General features: G+C 42.1%; 1 protein-coding gene across 1 annotated transcript in view; it reads right to left on the bottom strand.

Moving 5' to 3' along the window:
- Positions 1–506: 506 nt before the first annotated feature.
- The window catches only part of ZDHHC9 (zDHHC palmitoyltransferase 9), a 35164-nt gene continuing 14579 nt past the window's right edge, over positions 507–21091 (bottom strand). The window contains exons 5-11 of the mRNA XM_082609320.1: positions 16533–16691; positions 11268–11405; positions 10198–10363; positions 9443–9608; positions 7904–8007; positions 7403–7499; positions 507–2287 (exon numbers count right to left, since the gene is read on the bottom strand). Coding sequence (XP_082465446.1) covers positions 2171–2287; positions 7403–7499; positions 7904–8007; positions 9443–9608; positions 10198–10363; positions 11268–11405; positions 16533–16691 — 947 coding nt within the window. The 3' untranslated portion in view covers positions 507–2170. The remainder of the gene's footprint in view (positions 2288–7402; positions 7500–7903; positions 8008–9442; positions 9609–10197; positions 10364–11267; positions 11406–16532; positions 16692–21091) is intronic.

A 21091-nucleotide genomic window follows, 5' to 3' on the forward strand; every position in this document is an offset into this window, starting at 1 on the left:
ATTTCATTACTTCTGATTAACTGGGAAGAGCGAGACAAGAATTGGTAAGGAATCTTGATTACAGACCATTTAAAAAGAAATATATACCATCACTTGTAAAAGATCACTAACAAAATATTTCCAACGGGAGGCCCTGAGGAGCCTGCTTTAATAACCAAGACTCATTTGCAATTAACAGCATCCATCTGCATAAAAACAATATCCTATTAAAGAACTTGTTCTCTTAATTTAATATAACCCCTGACCCTCCCAATCTTTCTAACACTGTTCACGGCCTTGAAAGGCCTCTTTTCATAGTCCAGAATAAGGTAAACGTCAACCCAGAATGTAGTATAGGTCAATGGAGAGTTTGGGAGCTACCTCTCCAACCCAAGGGCCCCCTGGAAAATGGAAGTATGCGTAGTAACAAGCACCCCCTTCAACCCCCACCCCCACCCCACCCCCCCAAGATATTCACACCCCCATGGTGGTTCTTGAAATGGAAGGGGGAAGGAGGAGGCAGGCAGTTTGCATTAGACACAGTTTAATCGCCTTCAAATAGATTAAAAGTTCTGGTTTACACTCCCCCCCCTCCCCGGAAGTCATCCAGACAGGACCCTGGCTTAGAAAAACACAGGTGCTCTAGGAAATATAGCCACATATAATACATAAATCTTCTTCCCTGAAATAGAGCAGGTCCTGAGTAGAGCTGACTGGGGGCCACAGCCCACCCCCAGGGTGAAGCGGCTCTGGGACTCTGCCGGTGGAAGTGCTGGAAGAGCGGGGCCTGGAGGAAGCCCCCGGTGTGGTTACCAAGCCCGCGGTGGGCCAAGGCCTTGGAGTGGGTCCCCCAGGAGGGCAGCAGTGCAGGGCTTTCCCTCCTCACTCAGCCTAGGCCTAATGGAAGTACTGGTTATCCTTTCTTTTTCTTTTTTTTTTCTTTTTTGAGGGGACATAGGGGGAGAGGAGAGGAGAGCCTCTCTGTGCCTTAGTTTCCCCATTTGTGCATACAGGGCCTCTGCAGGCCTCACACAGGGAGTCTGAGGGGGTAGTGTTTAAGTGAGCACTCGGGCTTCCTCTGAGGAAAAGGAACCACCAAAGTGCAGACTTTTATTACTGCCGTTCCTGCTCCCAACGGGAACAAGAGTCAAAAGGAAAACAAATTAAGAGGGGCTAATGAGGGGCTTCCCTGGTGGCGCAGTGGTCGAGAGTCCGCCTGCCGATGCAGGGGACACGGGTTCGTGCCCCGGTCCGGGAAGATCCCACATGCCGTGGAGCAGCTGGGCCCATGAGCCATGGCCGCTGAGCCTGCGCGTCCGGAGCCTGTGCTCCGCGACGGGAGAGGCCACAACAGTGAGAGGCCCGCGTTATGCAAAAAAAAAAAAAAAAAAAAAAGGGGGCTAATGAGAGAGGAGGAGAGATGAGACAGAGAGTGCGAGGGGCCGTGCCGTTGGCATCTCATAAGTTCTTATGGAGAACGGCACAGGTATTAAAAAGTTTCTGGGTAGTCTACAAGAAATGTGAATTGTTATCTATACTGCAATTACTTACATATATCTCACTGGAAAAGAGTGGGGCTTGGGTGTTAGAGAGTGGACAGGGGACAAAGGAGAAGCTGCACGAATAAATACAACAAGTGGAAACTGCCTGCCCCATTCCTGAAAGGATTTGCTGGCAATGTTGGCACTTTGTAGCCAGGAGAATCTTCCAACCCCACTCTCCATCCCCCTCCATTCTGAAGGCCTCAAGAATCCAGTTAGAATTCCCTGGCCAGAGTTCTCTGTGACTGCCCCTGGACTCATGAGGTGCAGCAGCCTGAGAGGATTTGAGCCAGTCTCAAGAACCTTTACCCCAGAATTGGGCCAGTGACCCCAAGCAGGAGAGCTGGGATCTGGGAAGAGAGGGGAGTCCAAGGAGCCTCTGTGGCTGAGGCCATGGAAAACCAGTGCCAGGGCCCAAGGGACCCATTTGTCCAGTTACCAGAGGTGACTGACATCTTCTGCAACTGCTTGGAGTCCAGAAATTAAAAAAAGCTTGCAGCAAGAAAATGCCAGTTTACAACTGGGTGAATAAAGACCAAAGAAAAACAGTAATAGGAACAGCTTACTTGCTCTCTGTCTCAGGTTATCTTCTCCCATTAAATCTCTCACAGCCCTAATCATACACAACAAAAGTCTCTTCCATAGCTAGGCTACTTCTCAGCTTCAGTGGCCTCCTGTGAGGGCTCTGGGGGCTCTGGGGGTGGCATCTCTTCAGGAGTGCTGGTGTCCTCCGGCATCTCATCGGAGCTTAGATGGTCTGTTGGAGCCTGAGAAGGAAAAGATATCAAATTCAATACAAAGCTCTCCCTCAAAATCCAAATGGAGATAATCCATAGACACTGAACTCTTCCTCTGAACCCATCAACCACACTGATGCTACAGATACGCCGCCACCAACACCAAACTCAGAACCAAGACAAGACTTTCGTCTTCTCAGCAGAAGGCAATTGAAGTTTATTTGAGTTCTATTCTTAACTGTCTGTTGTGGACAGATGGTTCAATTATTATGCATGATAATAATAAAAGGGACCACAAATAATTACACAGACCACTTTCCCTCCTTCACAACAGAATGTTATAACATACTTGTCTAACAAGGCCTGACATGGTGGTTCTCAATCTTCTTTCGGCCCTAACACATACCTCCCTAGAACAGTGATTCTAAACCAAAGAGGGTGGGGTGGTAAAATCTTCAGATGGTATATCTGGTTTGAAAATGCCTCCTGAGTGATTCTAAAATACCACCCTTCCCCACATTCAACTGAGAATCACTAACCTATACTGTAATGATTTAGGATCAGACACATCAGAAGAACAATATTCAAAATGATGATAATGATATATAAACATGAGTTTGCTGTACTTCAGAAAAGAAAATTAAAAATTTAAGAAAGGCAAAGTAGAGAACAATTATCTAACTTACAAATAGCATTCACCTAAGAGTAGGATTCGATTTCTTTTTTTTGGCCGCACTGCGTGGCTTGTGGGACCTTAGTTCCCCAACCAGGGATTGAACCCTGGCCCATGGCAGTGAAAGTGCTAAGTCCTCACCACTGGACCGCCAGGGAATTCCAGGAGAATTTGATTTTAAAAGAAAGTTCAAGTCTACTAAAAATCTATTAGAACTAATAAAAAAAGTTCAGCAAGGTTTCAGGATACAGAATCAATATACAAAAAAACCAGCTGGGCTTCCCTGGTGGCGCAGTAGTTGAGAGTCCGCCTGCCGATGCAGGGGACATGGGTTCGTGCCCCGGTCTGGGAAGATCCCACATGCCGCGGAGCGGCTGGGCCTGTGAGCCATGGCTGCTGAGCCTGCGCGTCTGGAGCCTGTGCTCCACAACGGGAGAGGCCGCAACAGTGAGAGGCCCGCGTACCGCAAAAAAAAAAAAAAAAAAAAAAAAACAATTGTATTTCTATATACTCCCAATGAACAATCTGAAATAATTTCATTCATAATAACATCAAAAAGAATAAAATGTTTATGAATAAGTGTAACAAAAGAAGTGTAAAACTTATACTCTGTAAACTACAAAACATTGTTGAAAGAAATTTTAAAAGACCTAAATAAATGAAAAGACAGCCCATGTGTTAATGGCTCAGGAGACTTAATCTTGTTAGGATGATAATACTCCCCAAACTGATCTAAGGATTCAATGCAATCCCCATCAAAATTCCACCTGGCATCTTTGCAGAAATTGACAAGCTGATTCTAGGATTCATATGGAAATACAAGGGGCCACAGCCAAAACAACTGAATAAAGAATAAATTTGGAGGACTCACACCTCCTAATTTCAAAACTTACTACAATGCTACAGCAACCCAGACAGTGTGATACTGGAATTAAGAGTAAACTTACTGGGGCTTCCCTGATGGCACAGTGGTTAAGAATCGCCTGCCAATGCAGGGGTCACGAGTTTGTGCCCTGGTCCAGGAAGATCCCACATGCTGCGGAACAACGAAGCCCGTGCGCCACAACTACGGAAGCCTGCACGCCTAGAGCCCATGCTCCACAACAAGAGAAGCCACCACAATGAGAAGTCCTTGCACTGCAAGGAAGACTAGCCCCTGCTCACGGCAACTAGAGAAAGCCCGCGCGCAGCAACAAAGACCCAGTTCAGCCAAAAATAAATAAATAAATACATTTTTTAAAAAAGAAAAAAAAAGAATAAATTTATTGATCAGTGGAATAGGACTGAGAGTCCAGAAACAAACTCTCATGTTTACGCTCAATTGATTTTTGACAAGGGTGCCAAGACAATTCAACGGAGTAAGAATAATCTTCAACAAACTGTGCTGAGACAACTGGCTATCCACATGCAAAAGAAAGAATTTGGGACTTCCCTGCTGGCGCAGTGGTTAAGAATCCACCTGCCAATGCAGTGGACACAGGTTCAAGCCCTGGTACAGGAAGATCCCACATGCTGCAGAGCAACAAAGCCCGTGCACCACAACTACTAAAGCCCGCGCGCCTAGAGCCCGTGCTCCACAACAAGAGAAGCCACCGCAATGAGAAGCCCACGCATCGCAACGGAGAGTAGCCCCTGCTCGCCACAGCTAGAGAAAGCCCATGCACAGCAACAAAGACCCAATGCAGCCAAAAATAAATAAATTTTAAAAATTAATTAAAACAAAGAAAGAACTTAAACCCTCTACCTCACACAATATATAAAACTTAACTCAAAATGGATCAAAGACCTAAATTTAAGAGCTAAAACTCTAAAATTCTTAGAAGAAAACAGGATAAATCTTCATGCCCTTGGATTAGGCAATGATTTCTTAGATCTGACAACAAAAGCACAAGCAACAACAACAACAACAAAATAGGCAAATTAGACTCCAGCAAAATTGAAATCTTGGGCCTCCCTGGTGGCGCAGTGGTTGAGAGTCCGCCTGCCGATGCAGGGGATACGGGTTCGTGCCCCGGTCTGGGAGGATCCCATATGCCGCGGAGCGGCTGGGCCCGTGAGCCACGGCCGCTGGGCCTGCGCATCCGGAGCCTGTGCTCCGCAACGGGAGAGACCACAACAGTGAGAGGCCCGCATACCGCAAAAAGAAAAAAAAAAAAAAATTGAAATCTTTTTTTTTTTGGCTGCGCCACGCAGCATGTAGGAACTTAGCTCCCCAACCAGGGATGGAACCCGCGCCCCCTGCAGTGGAAGCTCAGAGTCTTAACCACTGGACCACCAGGGAAGTCCCAAAATTGAAATCTTTTGTGCTCGAAAGGATACCATCAAGAAAGTGAAAATACAATTTACAGAATGGGAGAATATTTGCAAATCATTTCTCTGATAAGGGACTTACATACAGAATTAAGAACTCCTACAACTCAACAATAAAAAACCCCCAAACAACCCAATTTAAAAACTGACAAAAGGGCTTCCCTGGTGGCGCAGTGGTTGAGAGTCTGCCTGCCAATGCAGGGGACACGGATTCGTGCCCCAGTCCAGGAGGATCCCATGTGCCACGGAGCGGCTGGGCCCGTGAGCCGTGGCCGCTGAGCCTGCACATCCGGAGCCTGTGCTCTGCAGCAGGAAAGGCCACAACAGTGAGAGGCCCGTGTACCACAAAAAATAAAAATAAAAAATAAAAATTGACAAAGGATCTGAATAGACACTTCTCCAAAGAAGATACAGAAATGGCCAATAAAATCATGAAAAGATGCTCGACATCACTGTTCATCAGGGAGATGCAAATCAAGATTACAGTGAGATACGACTTCACACACACTAGGATGGATGGCTAGAATCAAACTGCTGGATGATAATAACAAGTGTTGCCCAGGATATGGAGAAGTTGGAACCCTCAAATGTGACTGGTGGGGATGAAAAATGGTACAGCCACTTTGGAAAACAGTACAGCAGTTCCTCAAAAGGTTAAACATAAAGTTGCTATATGACCCAGCAATTTCAATTCCATGTACATAGCCAAGAGAAATGAAAACACATGTCCATGTAAAAACTTGCATACAGGGGCTTCCCTGATGGTGCGGTGGTTGAGAATCTGCCTGCCGATGCATGGGACATGGGTTCGAGCCCTGGTCTGGGAAGATCCCACATGCCACGGAGCAACTGGGCCCGTGAGCCAGAACTACCGAGCCTGCGCGTCTGGAGCCTGTGCTCTGCAACAAGAGTGGCCACGATAGTGAGAGGCCCACGCACCGTGATGAAGAGTAGCCCCTGCTTGCCGCAACTGGAGAAAGCCCTCACACAGAAACGAAGACCCAACACAGCCAAAAATAAATAAATAAATAAGTAAGTGAATAAGTAAGTAAGTAAGTAAATAAATAAATAAATATTAAAAATATCTGCTAAAAAAATCTGAATTGTGTCAAAAAAAAAAACAACTTGCATACACATGTTCATTACAGCATTATTCATAATAACCAAAAGGTGGAAACAACCTAAATGTCTATCAATTGATGAATGGATAAATAAAATGTAGTCTATCTATATAACAGAATATTATTCAGCCATATAAAGGAAAGAAGTACTGCTACATGCTACAACATAGATGAACCTTGAAAATACAAGGCTAAATCAAAGAAGCCAGTCACCAAAGACCACATATAATATGATTCTATTTATATGAAATGTACAGAAGAAGTCTACAGCGAAAGAAAGTAGATTAATAGTTCCCTAGGGATGGGGCTGAGGGAACTGGGGGGAAAGGGAGAGTGACTGCTAATGGGTACAGGGGTTTTTTTGGGGGGGGCAATGAAAATGTTTTAAAATGGATTGTTGTGATGATAGCACAATTCTGTGAACATATTACAAACCAGTGAATCCTACATTTTAAACAGGTATTTTATGGTATCTGAATTATATCTCAACAGAGCTATTACAAAAAAAAGCAAGTTCAACTAATAACTTTTTAGGAACATACTTTATTAAAGCATACGTGATCAGTATAGCTAGGAGAGTTTCCACATCTGCATAATCCAGTGAGGAAGCCTCCTTCTACCAAGGTAACCACACCACTAACTCCAACCCACCCCCCTGACCCCTGTCATTGCTCCTATAGCATTTTATGCTTCCCTCATCAAGGCACTTTTCACTACATGGACTAATAACCTGTTTTCTCTCGTCCCCACTAGACAATGAGCTCCATAAGAGCAGACGCATCATGTGACTTGTTCACTGGTGTATCCCTAGCACCTAGCACATTGGCTGGCACAGAATGTTGAAGAAATGACTAGATCTCAATCTATGTCAAGGGCACAAAGATCTTAAGGCAACGTCAGGGCAGAAGCAGAAACAGGGAAGCTGGAGTGATTGGACACAAAATTGCCTAATTATATCTCTAAGGTGTAAATTTAGTCTACACCCTCTATCCCCAACTCAGTCTTAAAGTCTAAAAGCCTTAAAAAGTCAGGAACACTTACTGGGCTCTGAGGCAAGAGGCTGGTACTGGCCTCTTGAGTACTGGGAGGTCGACTTCCACTTTCCTCCAGTGGCAAAATACCCCTTCGATCCAGCACACTGAAGGAGACAGGAGAGTTAACAAAGCACTTTGCATCCAGCTCTCCACCCACCCACCCCACTGAATCTTCCTGTGTGTGCTGGAAAATATAAACCTGCCCTTTGGCAGTCTAGTTTGATCCTAGCACATATCTCCTACCTTCCATTCACTTTTTCTTCCACAAACCAGGGAATACCACATTAACAAGGGAACAAACAGATAAAATAAGAATGAAAGGTCATTCCTTCAAAACAACCAGCCCATGGTCTATGGTCCATGTAGATATGGCACCAAGGGACAATCCCTGGAAAGACCTCTTTTGACACGAAGAGGCCATGTTCAGAAGAATGCATCAGACCAGGTGACAGGATCAGGTCAAACTGCTTGTCCCAAGAGTTCCAGGATCTTCTAGTCCTCTGAGTACCTGGGGGGCAAGGGGCCACACAGCACTTCACAGCAGTTCTTCACAATATTGCCATGGCTATAGGGATTCTGGACACGATTCTTCCCTGTCCATGAGCCTTTGATCTGCAAGATAAAAGCCAAGGCTTACATTAAACATTATGTTGAAGAAATACATGCAGCACAGGAAGATGAAAAAGTTCTGGAGATGGATGGTGGTGATGGTTGCACAACAATGTGAATGTACTAATACCACTGAATTGTAAACTTAAAAAATGGTTTAAGATGGTACATTTTAAGGACTTCACTGGTGGTCCAGTGGTTAAGAATCCGCCTGTCACTGCAGGGGACACGGGTTCGATCCCTGGTCCAGGAAGATCCCACATGCCACGAAGCAACTAAGCCCCTGCGCCACAGCTACTGAGCCCACGCGCCTAGTGCCCGCGCTCCGCAACAAGAGAAGCCACCGCAATGAGAAGCCCATGCACTGCAACAAACAGCAGCCCCCGCTCACCGCAACTAGAGAAAGCCTGTGTGCAGCAACGAAGACCCAGCGCAGCCAAAAAAAAAAAAAAAAAGATGGTGCATTTTATGTCTTTTACCACAACAGAAAAAAAAAAGAAATACATGCATAGCCATGGAAAAATATTCACAATAGAGTACAAAAGCAGATACCTGAGCATTATGTATTATTTCCATTTAAAAATACATAATATATTCACATAAACAAACACGGAACAAGTCTAGACAAGTCTAGAAGACTATAGATCATACCATTGACAATGGTGATGCCTACGAGGTAAAATTAAAGGGACTTATTTGCTGTTTTTTGCTCATCTGTATTTCCTGATTTTCTACAATGAATATGGATTAATTGGTAACTTTTTGTTTTTAATTCATTAATTTATTTATTTTAGGCTACATTGGGTCTTCGTTGCTGTGCGCGGGCTTTCTCTAGTTGCGGCGAGCGGGGGCCGCTCTGTTGCTGTGCACGGGCTTCTCATTGCAGTGGCTTCTCTTGTTGCGGAGCACGGGCTCTAGGCGTGCAGGCTTCAGTAGCTGCGGCACGCAGGCTCAGTAATTGTGGCTCACGGGCTCTAGAGCGCAGGCTCAGTTGTTGTGGCGCATGGGCTTCGTTGCTCCGCGGCATGTGGGATCTTCCCAGACCAGGGCTCGAACCGGTGTCCCCTGCATTGGCAGGCGGATTCTTAACCACTGCGCCACCAGGGAAGTCCCAATCGGTAACTTTTTAAAAGCAAGGACTTATTCAATGCAACTGTCCCTCTCCATTCCAAACCCAGAGGCACCAGTTAGCTTTTAAGGACCTATGAACAGCTAAAGACCTTGTGCTCACCCAACCATTCAATCTCTTCTTCCTAATTCCCTACAACAAACAAAGCAGTCTGCTTTTTCTTCTACACACCTGGTTTAACAATCTCCCTCACCTGGCTTCTGCCTGCCTCAACCTCCCAGGCCCTGGAGACTCAGTTCTCCAGCAGGTAATTAGAGAATAGGCTTTTGGTAGAAGAATATGTAATGAGGAGAGGAAAAGTTGACTCACATCTTCATTGGTTGTCTGGTTGAGAGCCACAAGGAAAGTGTGGAATCCAGTCAGTCCCACGACAGACCAGAGTGTGAAGAAGCAAATGAGTACTTCTAGAACAGTGAGGTGTTGGTTAAGGAATGTGGAAGAAGCCACACCAGGGGACTTGATGCCGCAGCCCATACTCATGACACCAGTCACACCACCTTTACCCCTTGGAACATATATCACAAATATATATCCATACATAACAACGGGTGAATTCTAAACTTGCTGGCTATATCCCTCATGAAGGGTAAAGGATGCCTGTTTATTCACTACAAGTAGCTCTCTAACAGATCTAGTCTATTTAGGTGTTTGTTTATTCATCACTGGCTCTTCGAAGGGGACATTTAGGAGGGGTCCAAAGCTAAACAATGTTGGCCATCACTGCCAATGGAAAACACATCAAAAAATAAACTTTATAGATGAAAAAATTGGTGGGAAAGAAACCAGAATGTGATTTCTAGAAATCCCATCTGAATCTCCTTTTCAGAAATGTAACTGCTGTACAAAATAAGCCTTAGCTGTAACGGGAAGGTGGGACTTCCAGTAAGTGATGCAAGAGGTCTATTGAGAGCAAAGTATAGCCCACTAGAGAAGGCAGGGCTGAGCCTGGGATCAGAAGGACTTGGGAGGGAGGCAGTGGAGACAAAGTTGAAGGAAAGACCTCCCTTTAAGCCCTGGCCATCCTCCATTCTAGTTGCTACCACTAAGGCTACATTTAAAAATTTTAGACGTTGGCACTCTCTGATGTCTGAAAAATGAGATGGTGGAGAACTGCAGACAGAAAGCATGCTGAAAAGTAGTTTAAGAGGGCTTCACAGGGACATCCTGCCAGGGGAGGATATGTTCCAGGAGTTTCTTTCAATGTCTCCAGGAAGCCAATTTTCAAGGATTCTGTGAAATTGGGAGGAGGAGTAGAGAGAAAGATTAGTAACTTTAGTAAAAAATACACACATACCCTAGTGCCTACTCACTTTCTTCCCTCCCTATCCCTTGTTACAAGCCAGCAAGAGATAAGCCCTCATTCAGGCAAGGGACTCACACCTCCAAGCTGGTACTCTCTTGACTAAAGGGTTCATCTTCTCGATACAGGACCCAACACTGGACTAGAGAGTCGGCCACAAGCCAAGCATCTGGCTCCCCTCCCTTTTCCCTAGCCTCCAGCTATGGCCATGGAGGGGGATATTCATTCATAGATGAAAGAAATCAGAAATATCCAAGAAAAAATCCTCTTTTTTCATCAATCCATATCTCTTCACTGTTCAAAATCCAGCTCAGGACTCACCTCTCCCCAGGAAGCTGCCTTGATTAAGACCACTCCTTTAACTCCGCATCCCATCTGCCCTTAGGCTGTTTTATGTGTGTGTGTATTTTCTATCTTCCAAAGTAGACCATGAGCCACTAAAAGACATTTCTCTGGTATAATCCCTTCTACCACCTGACACAAGGGCAGGTCTTATGAGGCAAAAGAGGTGACACATACAGCCAAAAATACATCCCCAACCTTTGGGATCACCTCAGAAATGCCCAGTACTCTAGGTACAGACCAGTAATTATGGTCCTGGTCTCCAGCAGAGGGCCACTGAGAAGGCCAACACACTCGGTAAATCCTAATTGATGTGAGCTGAGTTTTGGAGCCCCGTTCAGGAGCAGATAGTAGTGCTCACTTCTAACTGGTCCGAAGGTGCCTTCACAATGGTAAATTCCCACCAGGATACAGAATCGCTCCCCTAAGCTGTCCTCAAGTCTTCTCCCACCACCCACCCCTCCAGCAACATACACTGCCCTGTATACTCACTGAGGGCCACGTAGACGATGTTGAAGGCAAAGACATAGATCGTGAGGAGGGACAGAGAAAGGATGAAGAGGTAGAAGTAGCGGTAGTTCCTCTTTCCAACACAATTCCCCACCCAGGGGCAGTGATGGTCGAAACGCTCTGTGGGAGAAAGAGAGAGTCCAGTGCCAAAACCTCCAAAACTAAGCACAACCCTGCCATCCACTTAATACCTAAGTCCAAGACCCCTAGGATCGCTGCCTATTTCAACTGTAAAAAACACTGGTTTTGTATACACTGATGTGTATAAAATGGATGACTAATAAGAACCTGCTGTATAAAAAAATTAATTAAATAAAATTCAAATAAATAAATAAATAAAACCAAAAAAACCTATTTCCTTCCAAAATAAATTTAAAAAAACCACTGGTTTTTATTTTTCACTTTTTCACAATGTTTTCACAGCCATCTCATTTGATCCCCACAATCATCCTGGAAGTTGGGCAAAAGAAGATATTATTTTCTCCGTTTTACAGATGAGAAAACTGAGACACTGAGGGGTTAAGTGATCTGTCTCACTGTCAGTTAACAACACAGACCTTGCTTTTCCAAAGAAAAGTCTTAGTAAGTGTGTCTACTAAGTGCAGGAAGAATAAATAGGTGTAAATAGCCAAGGAAACTTTGAAAAATGAGTAGTGTGGTTTTTCTTAAACTCCAGTTAGTAAAAAATTATAAACCTACATACCTGAAATGGTGTGGCATAGCTCAATGGAATGGAAATCACCCAGAAACAGAATATATAAAAATTTACTGTCTGATAGTGCTTCAAAACCAGTAGAGAAAGGAAGTATCATTCTATCAACAACTCAGAGACAATTGGTTACTTGCTTGAAAATAAGGTTAGATCTTTTTCCCTCACACTATTTACGAAAATTAATTCCAGATGAATTAAAGAGTTAAATGTAAAAACAAAGTGAAACCTTAAAATAACCATAAAGAATAGGTGAACATTTGTCACCTGTATGGAGAAGGACTTTCTAAGCATAAAAGTAATGGAAAAAAACCACAGATGACAAAGAAAAATAGATTTGACTCCATACACTTTAAAAAATATTTCATAGATGTTAAAAATACTATAAAGAAAATTAAAGAGGAAAAAAACCCCCGAGAAAGTATGTGAATTTTGTAATACAAATCAATAACAAAATACAAATACTCCTTCAAAAATAGTCAAAAAGCGAAAGTTAATAAATACCATATAAACATATATTTAAACGTTTTCAGATTCACTAACTCATCGCAATACTAATACAACAATAAGATACTTTTCTGCCTATCAAAATAAGAATATAAAAAATAATATTCAGTGCTAGTGAGAACACGGTAAAATGTACACTCTAAAATACTGTTTGTGGAAGTACAAATTGAGAGAACCTTTCTGGAAAGCAATTTGCCTGTATGTATCAAGAGCCTTAATAATGCTCACACCCCTTTGGCAGAATAAATCCATTTTTAATAATTTCTCATAAGGAAATAGAGATGTGCACAGAAATTTAAGTTCAATACTTTTTTTTTTTTTAATTTATTTATTTTTTTTATTTATGGCTGTGTTGGGTCTTCGTTTCTGTGCGAGGGCTTTCTCTAGTTGTGGCAAGCGGGGGTCACTCTTCATCGCCACGTGCGGGCCTCTCACTATCGCGGCCTCTCTTGTTGCGGAGCACAGGCTCCAGACGCGCAGGCTCAGTAATTGTGGCTCACGGGCCCAGTTGCTCCGCGGCATGTGGGATCTTCCCAGACCAGGGCTCGAACCCGTGTCCCCTGCATTGGCAGGTGGACTCTCAACCACTGCGCCACCATGGAAGCCCCCAAGTTCAATACTTTTTTATTAAATTTTTTATTGTGGTAAAATATATAAAACATACAATTTGCCATTTTAACTAATTTTAACTGTCAAATTCACTGGCATTAATTACATTCACAATGTTGTACAACCATCACAACTACCTATTTCCAAAAATTTTCATCACCCCCAAACCACCGCTTGGATTGTCTCCATCTTTTGGCTATCGTGAACAGTGCTGATGTGAACACTGATGTACAAGTACGTTTGAGTTCCTGTTTTCAATTCTCTTTTGGTATTGTTATGGACAGAACTGTGCCCCCCCTAAAATTCAAATGTTGAAACCATAACGCCAGTGTGACTGCATTTGTAGATAGGGCCTCTAAGGAGGTAACTAAAGTTAAATGAGGTCATAAGGGTGGGGCCCTAATCCAACACAACTGGTATCCTTATAAGAAGAAAAGGAAGAGATACCAGAAGTGTGCGAGCACAGAGAAAAAGGCCATGTGAGGACACAGCAAGAAGGTGGCCACCTGCAAGCCTCACCAGAAATCAACCCAGTTGGCACTGTGATTTTGGACTTCTAACCTCCAGCACTATGAGAAATTAAATTTCTGTTATTTAAGCTACTCAGTCTGTGGTATTTTGTTGGCAGCCCGAGCACACTGGGTAATACAGGTATATACCCAAGAGTGGAATTGCTGGGTCATATAATTCTATGTTAACTTTCTGAAGAACTGCCAAAATGTTCTCCACAGCAGCTGCACCATTTTACATTCCCACCAGCAATGTATGAAGGTTCCAATTTCGCCACATCCTTAAATTTAATAATTTTTTAAAATTTAATAATTTTGATTGCAGTTTTATAATAATGAATAAAACAGGATAGTGAATAATAGCTATTGATAGGAGACCACCTAAATAAACTAGAATATAGCCATATGATGGATTATGCAGTCATTAAAATAATATATTCAAAAAACATTTATTAAAGATGTAGAAGAATGCTCAGGATATAATGGTAAGTGACAAAGGCAGGACTAAAAACTCCAGTATGATCTAATTTCACAAACAAGAGAAAGACTAGAAGGAAATACAGCAAAATGGAGAGTGAGTTTGGGATTAAGTTTTATTAATACCTGTACTTCCCATATTTTCTACAATGAACATGTATTATTTTAATGAATGAAAAAGGCACAAAGAATAAAATATATCATTTTTAAAGCACAGTGAGCTGTGTACCAGTCAAAAAATAAGGTGTAAAAACAGGTGCATCTCCTAGTTAAAGGGCTATACCTTTTCAGAAAAGGGAAGTAAGACAGCCTTACTTTAAGCAAACCTGCCATATAAAAAACACTGATAAATGCAGATTTATACAGATATATTCAATATTTTTACCATCAATATATTATAAATCACACTTTTTTCTGATAATTTTTTTTTTTTTTTTTTTTTTTTTGCTGTACGCGGGCCTCTCACTGTTGTGGCCTCTCCCGTTGCGGAACACAGGCTCCGGACGCGCAGGCTCAGCGGCCATGGCTCACGGGCCCAGCCGCTCCGCGGCATGTGGGATCCTCCCAGACCGGGGCACGAACCCGTGTCCCCTGCATCGGCAGGCGGACTCTCAACCACTGCGCCACCAGGGAAGCCCTCTGATAATATTGATACAAGTAATACATGCTCATTGTAGAAAACTTGAAAATATTTTTTTTCTAATGAAAGAAACAAAATCCCTTATTACCCCACAGCCTATAGATAATAGACAATAAGCGTTCTAGAGTACTTCCTTGCATAATTCTTTATACATACTTATATTTTTTTAAATGTGTAACTGAGATCACACTATAAATGTAGTCTATCTTCTATTTTATTTCATTTAGCTTTCTGGTATGAGCTTTACCCATAGAAGTCCACTGTATGTTATGTCCCACAATTTATTTGACCATTTATCTACTGGTGGACAAATAGTTTCTTTCCAATTTTTCAGTACTATAACAATCTGGAGGTAAATGTGTCCATACCTAAATCTTTACCACATCCCTAACTATTTTCTTGGGATAGATCCCTAGAAGGCAACTCACTGGCATCAAAGGGTATACATGTTTTAAGGTTTTCATGAATTTTATTAGGTTGCCTTCCAAAAAGTTTGTTCCAATTTACACTCCTACCAGTGTAGGACTAAGCGTTATCAGGTTTTCCTTGCTAAGTTTCTAGGTTTAAAAAGGTCTTGTTTTAATTTTTATTTCTTTGCTTTTTAGTAGAGATGAACCTTTTTTTCATGTTAACTAAGTAATTGCATTTCCTGTTTTATCTGCTGCCCATATTTCTACTGAAATGTTATTGCTTCTTTTTTAAAAAATCAATTTGCATGAGTTCTTTATGTTTAAGAATATTAATAAAGAGAGGGAATACTTTTTGAAAACCTTCACATCACACTTTCTTGAAATATCAAGTTTCCTGGCTCATTTAAAATGAGTTTCAATTTATAAAAATCCTATCTACATATAGCTTTTACCATATAAAGTAAGATATATCTTCCCAACCTTAACCTAAAAAGAATTGGCTAATGAGAGGAAAGCAATGTACTCAGGCATGCTCCATGGCATATATAAAGAATGCTGGAAGTATGCCTATTGACAATATAAGGAATTGCACATATCTGCCTGTCAACAGACATATTTACTGCCTGTTTTTGATCTTTCCCAGGGCTCAGCATACACTAGGCAGTGATTACAACTAAGTCACATATATGCAGATAGAAGCACAGACCTCTGTATTATGCACACATACACCCCCCACCCTTGCAGCAGAAGCAGAGAAAGAACAAATGAGGGTTTTGGAATCAGAGCTGTTCCAGGTTCATCCCATACTAATTTAATTATATGAACCTACACAAAGGTGCTTCATCTATTTCTTCATCTGTAAAATGGGGATAATACCTATCTTATGGGGTTCTTATGAGTCTTAAATGAGAGAAAGGGAAAGCACTTAGCAAGTGCCTAGTATATATTAGGAATTCAAAAAATGCTAGCAATATTTTTCTTCCTGGGAACACCACTTCTTATTTAGCCCTTCCTTCCCCGATGCTGCCCTCCAGTGGACTAGGATTCTCCTCCCCCTACGTAAGGTGGGTTCCACTTGAAACAGATCCAGTAGAAGAAAATCTAGATTTGAAAAACAGGTAAAGTTTATTTCTTTATTTACCAAAGAGGTTGTTTTTTTTTTTAAACTAGAGGATATTTAAATTATGATTTGATCTACAGAAGTACAGTTGATTTACAATTGTTCGGAAGCTTGTTTCCCATCTAAAGTTTCTTAACTAAAAATCTAGCTTGTTTCTTATCTAAATCTATCTTCCCACCCCCACTGATCTTTCCTGAGAAAAATCACCCTGACCCTCTTCTTCAACTCAGCCTTTCCCCAGGCAACGTCTCTTTGGTTTTACTCACCCACACAGTTGTCACAGATGCTGCAATGAGAGGCCCGGGGAGGCCGGAAGATCTTGCATGTATAACAGTATTTCAGCTTCACAATCTGGTTGTTTATCTGGAAATTCTTGATACGAGGGGGTGGTCGCTGGCCTTGGGGTACTGCACCATTGGTAGCTTCTGTAGATCAGTAAAGACAGTTAACACCACTGCTAGCCATTATTTGAGACCAAAAGTCTTACCACCTCTCCAAGAGCAATAGGAGTAATCAAACGTTCCCTAGGCCCACTGTCATCCCCAGGCTGGCATTTCCAGACTAGACTCTCAACATCACAGAGTATCCTCCCCAAATTCCACTGAGTGCCATGCAATTATTTTGTATACATGTAAAAAAGTGTTTCTTCAAGCTTTTTGGCTGATTACAAAGAAAAACATTCATAAAAGAAGAAATAAAAATGGCTAAAAAACATATGAAATGAAAACATACAACTTTACTGATAATCAAAGAAATAAAAATTAACATAAAGATACCATTTTCACCTTCTATATTAACAAGTATTAAAAAGAAGAACCTAGGGGCAGGACAGGAATAAAGACGCAGACGTAGAGAATGGACTTGAGGACATGGGGAGGGGGAAGGGTAAGCTGGAACGAAGTGAGAGAGTGGCATGGACATATATACACTACCTAATGTAAAATAGATAGCTAGTGGGAAGCAGCCGCATAACACGGGGAGATCAGCTCTCAGTGCTTTGTGACCACCTAGAGGGGTGGGATAGGGAGGGTGGGAGGGAGACGCAAGAGGGAGGAGATATGGGGATAGATGTATATGTATAGCTGATTCATTTTGTTATAAAGCAGAAACTAGCACACCATTGTAAAGCAATTATATTCCAATAAAGATGTTAAAAAAAAGAATAGGGCTTCCCTGGTGGCGCAGTGGTTGAGAGTCTGCCTGCTAATGCAGGGGACACGGGTTCGAGCCTTGGTATGGGAAGATCCCACATGCCACGGAGCAACTAGGCCCGTGAGCCACAACTACTGAGCCTGCGCATCTGGAGCCTGTGCTCTGCAACAAGAGGCCGCCATAGTGAGAGGCGCCTGCGCACCGCGATGAAGAGTGGCCCCCGCTTGCCACAACTAGAGAAAGCCCTCGCACAGAAACGAAGACGCAACACAGCAAAAATAAATAAATTAAATTAATAAACTCCTACCCCCAACATCTTCTAAAAAAAAAAAAAAACAATAAAAATACCCAGTATTGGCAAGGATGGGGAGAAGGTATTTTTATACATTACCAGTAAGCAATAGGGCAGTGACTACCAAAATTTTAAATGTGTATACTTTTTTAAAAAATTAATTAATTTATTTATTTTTGGCTGAATTGGGTCTTTGTTGCTGCGCCCGGGCTTTCTCTAGTGGCGGCAAGCGGAGGCCACTCTTCATTGCAGTGTGTGGGCTTCTCGTTGCGGTGGCCTCTCTTGTTGCGGAGCATGGGCTAGGTGAGCAGGTTTCAGTAGTTGTGGCACATGGGCTCAGTAGTTGTGGCTCGCGGGTTCTAGAGCACAGGCTCAGTAGTTGTGGCGCACAGGCTTAGTTGCTCCGCAGCATGTGGGATCTTCCCAGACCAGGGCTCGAACCCGTGTCCCCTGCATTGGCAGGCAGATCCTTAACCACTGCGCCACCAGGGAAGCCCCTAAATGTGTATACTTTTGACCCAGCCATTCTACTTCTAGGAACTTACCAAAATTACAAAGAGATGTACAAAAGATGGTAACACAGGATATTTGTCACAGAAGTCCCTTTTAATAGTGAAAGACTGAAAATAACCTCAGTATCATAATAGGAGGTTGGCTAAGTTCATTATGATACATGCATGGGATGGAATATTAGGCAGCCATTTCAAATGATGTACACATTTTAAATATTCACAGCATACTGAAAAATGAAAATGCACACTAAAAAGAAGCATGTATAAAGGATTTTACCTTGCAAAAGTAAAATATATGCATGAAAAAAGACTGGTAATATTTAGAATCAGAAAAACAATTATTTAAAAATAAGAGTAATACATGCTTATTGTAAAAAATTTGGAAAAAACAGAAAATATGAATAGAAGACAAAAAAAATCACTGATGGTCTCTCAACTCAGGGATATTTATGCATTTTGGTATATTTCCTTCTACTCTTTTTTTTAAATAAATTTTTACTTATTTATTTTTTTATTTTTGGCTGCATTGGGTCTTCGTTGCTACACGCAGGCTTTCTCTAGTTGCGGCGAGCAGGGGCTACTCTTCGTTGCAGTGCGTGGTCTTCTCATTGCAGTGGCTTCTCTTGTTGCAGAGCACGGGCTCTAGTCGCGTGGGCTTCAGTAGTTGTGGCTCGCGGGCTTTGTTGCTCCACGGCATGTGAGATCTTCCCAGACCAGGGCTCGAACCCGTGTCCCCTGCATTGGCAGGCGGATTCTTAACCACTGTGCCACCAGGGAAGTCCCTTTCCTTCTACTCTTAACAAATAAATAAACATTCATGATTTTTTTAAATTTCAGGTTATATTTTAGATACAATTTTATACCCTGTATTTTTCACTTAACGTTATACAGTAAGCATTTTTCCATGGTTGTTGATTTTTTTTCTGAAAACATCATTATTGGCAATACAGTGTTCTATCATATGCATGTACTGTAATTTATTTAACCAATTCATGTTATTGGGCATTTAAGTTGCCTCTGGTATTTTGCTATTTAAATGATGCTGCATGCAAAAACTTAAAACATTACAGACAAAGCTTAAGTCCCCTTTGATCTCCACCCTAATCCCAACCCCCTCCTCCCTTCCTCAATAATATGTTCATGTGTTAAAATTAATTTCTAAAACATAAAGAAAAAAAGAAAAGCATGTTGAAGTCTGAGTAGTAATATATGAAGTTGCTGGCATTAAAATAGCTAGGAAAAAGAAAAAATGATGCATTAAAAATCCTTCTACAAGTATTTGTGTAAATCTCTGATTATTTCCTTGAGCTAATCCTGAGAGAAGTGAAATTACTGGCTCAAAGGGTATGAACCCTTAAAGCCCATATCACTTATTGGGAAACCACTTCCCAGACAGACTGTATCAATTTGCACACCCGCCCATCTGCAGCACATGAGAGTGCCTGTCTCATTGCACCCTTGCTGTGCAAGATAATTCTAAAAACAGAATATTTTTTCAATTCACTTTGATTTTAAAAATATCTGCCATATGGAGCTTTTTTTCCTTTTTTAGCGGAGTGGGGTGGATGCTGTGAAATCAAACAATAACAGTGTGACACAAGTCTTAAAAGAATGGGGATAGCTATTCATTAGAGGATGATATAAGTACCAGCATGGCACCCTAACATTCCTCTGCATGTGCTTTACATGAGGGCACCTGGGAGAGAGTTCAATGCTCTCCCACCCCATGAGGTGAGCTATGATGCAAGGGAGCCAACCACATGTCTTCCTCTCTCCCCCACCCAGCCGCTACCCACAGCATACCCAGTACAGGGCTGAATGTAAGTTGACAAAAACTTGCTAACATAAACATACGTATGAACTCAAGACCGCACTCTACTGTTGAGAGAAACATGCTAAATGCAGAGGTAACAACCTGACAGCTCAAGCCTGGGCCCTGGGCCCAGCAATCTGGCAAAACAGAGCTAACCTTGCTAACAGCCTGCTGTGAGAGGCAAGATCAAGTCAAGGCACTGCCTTGACCTTCAGTTTCTCTATACGTGATGGAAAGAGGATGACAAAAGACTAACCCAGAGAGAGAAAAGACTACACTCACAACTGTCTCTTCCTATCTTGCTCCTAACTAGTCCAGGTCTCCCCCAACTCCAGCTGCGCCAACACACCTCGCCTCTGTTTCCTTCCCACAATTCCCACCCTCCCCCCACCCCTAAGTAGTTTGAGCTCAGATGTGCACAAATCTATGTCCCCTTACCGCAACTAAAACAGGCTGAAATTTTTCAAAAAGAAATCCACTAAGAAGCTAAATAAACACAGCTAAATAAACAAAAGAAATACAAAAGCTGGAAGCCTTCAAAGCAACCTAAAAAAGTATCAAATCAAAATGTTGTACACCTTAAACTTACACAATGTCATATGCCAATTATATCTCAATAAAACTGTGGGGGAAAAAAAAGAAGCCAACTAGAACTGGGAGAAAATATTTCCTTGACAATAGCATGCATATAAACAGGAACAAACTCAATATGAGAAGTATAGAAACTATGTTAAAAAAACTATAAAAATTCTATTAAAGGGCACAAAATTCAGTCTAAAAATACAGAAAGATGTACTATCTTCTTGGGGATAATTATACAAATGTAAATTCTCTCAAAAATAATATATAAATATAATACCTATTAGAACCCCAATGTGTTTGTCTTTTTCATTCAATAAAATATTAAGATCCCAACAAACAAACAACAACAACAACAAAGCACCTGAAAGAACTAAAGGCTAACCACAGATTGGTGCCCCAATGGTACAGCTTTTAGTCTTACAAGTCCTGGGTCCCTTTCTTCTACTCTACGTGGCTTGGATGCTGACTCTAGCT

Source organism: Mesoplodon mirus (genome assembly GCF_964341445.2).
Source record: "Mesoplodon mirus genome assembly, chromosome: X".
Classification (NCBI taxonomy): Eukaryota; Metazoa; Chordata; class Mammalia; order Artiodactyla; family Ziphiidae; genus Mesoplodon; species Mesoplodon mirus.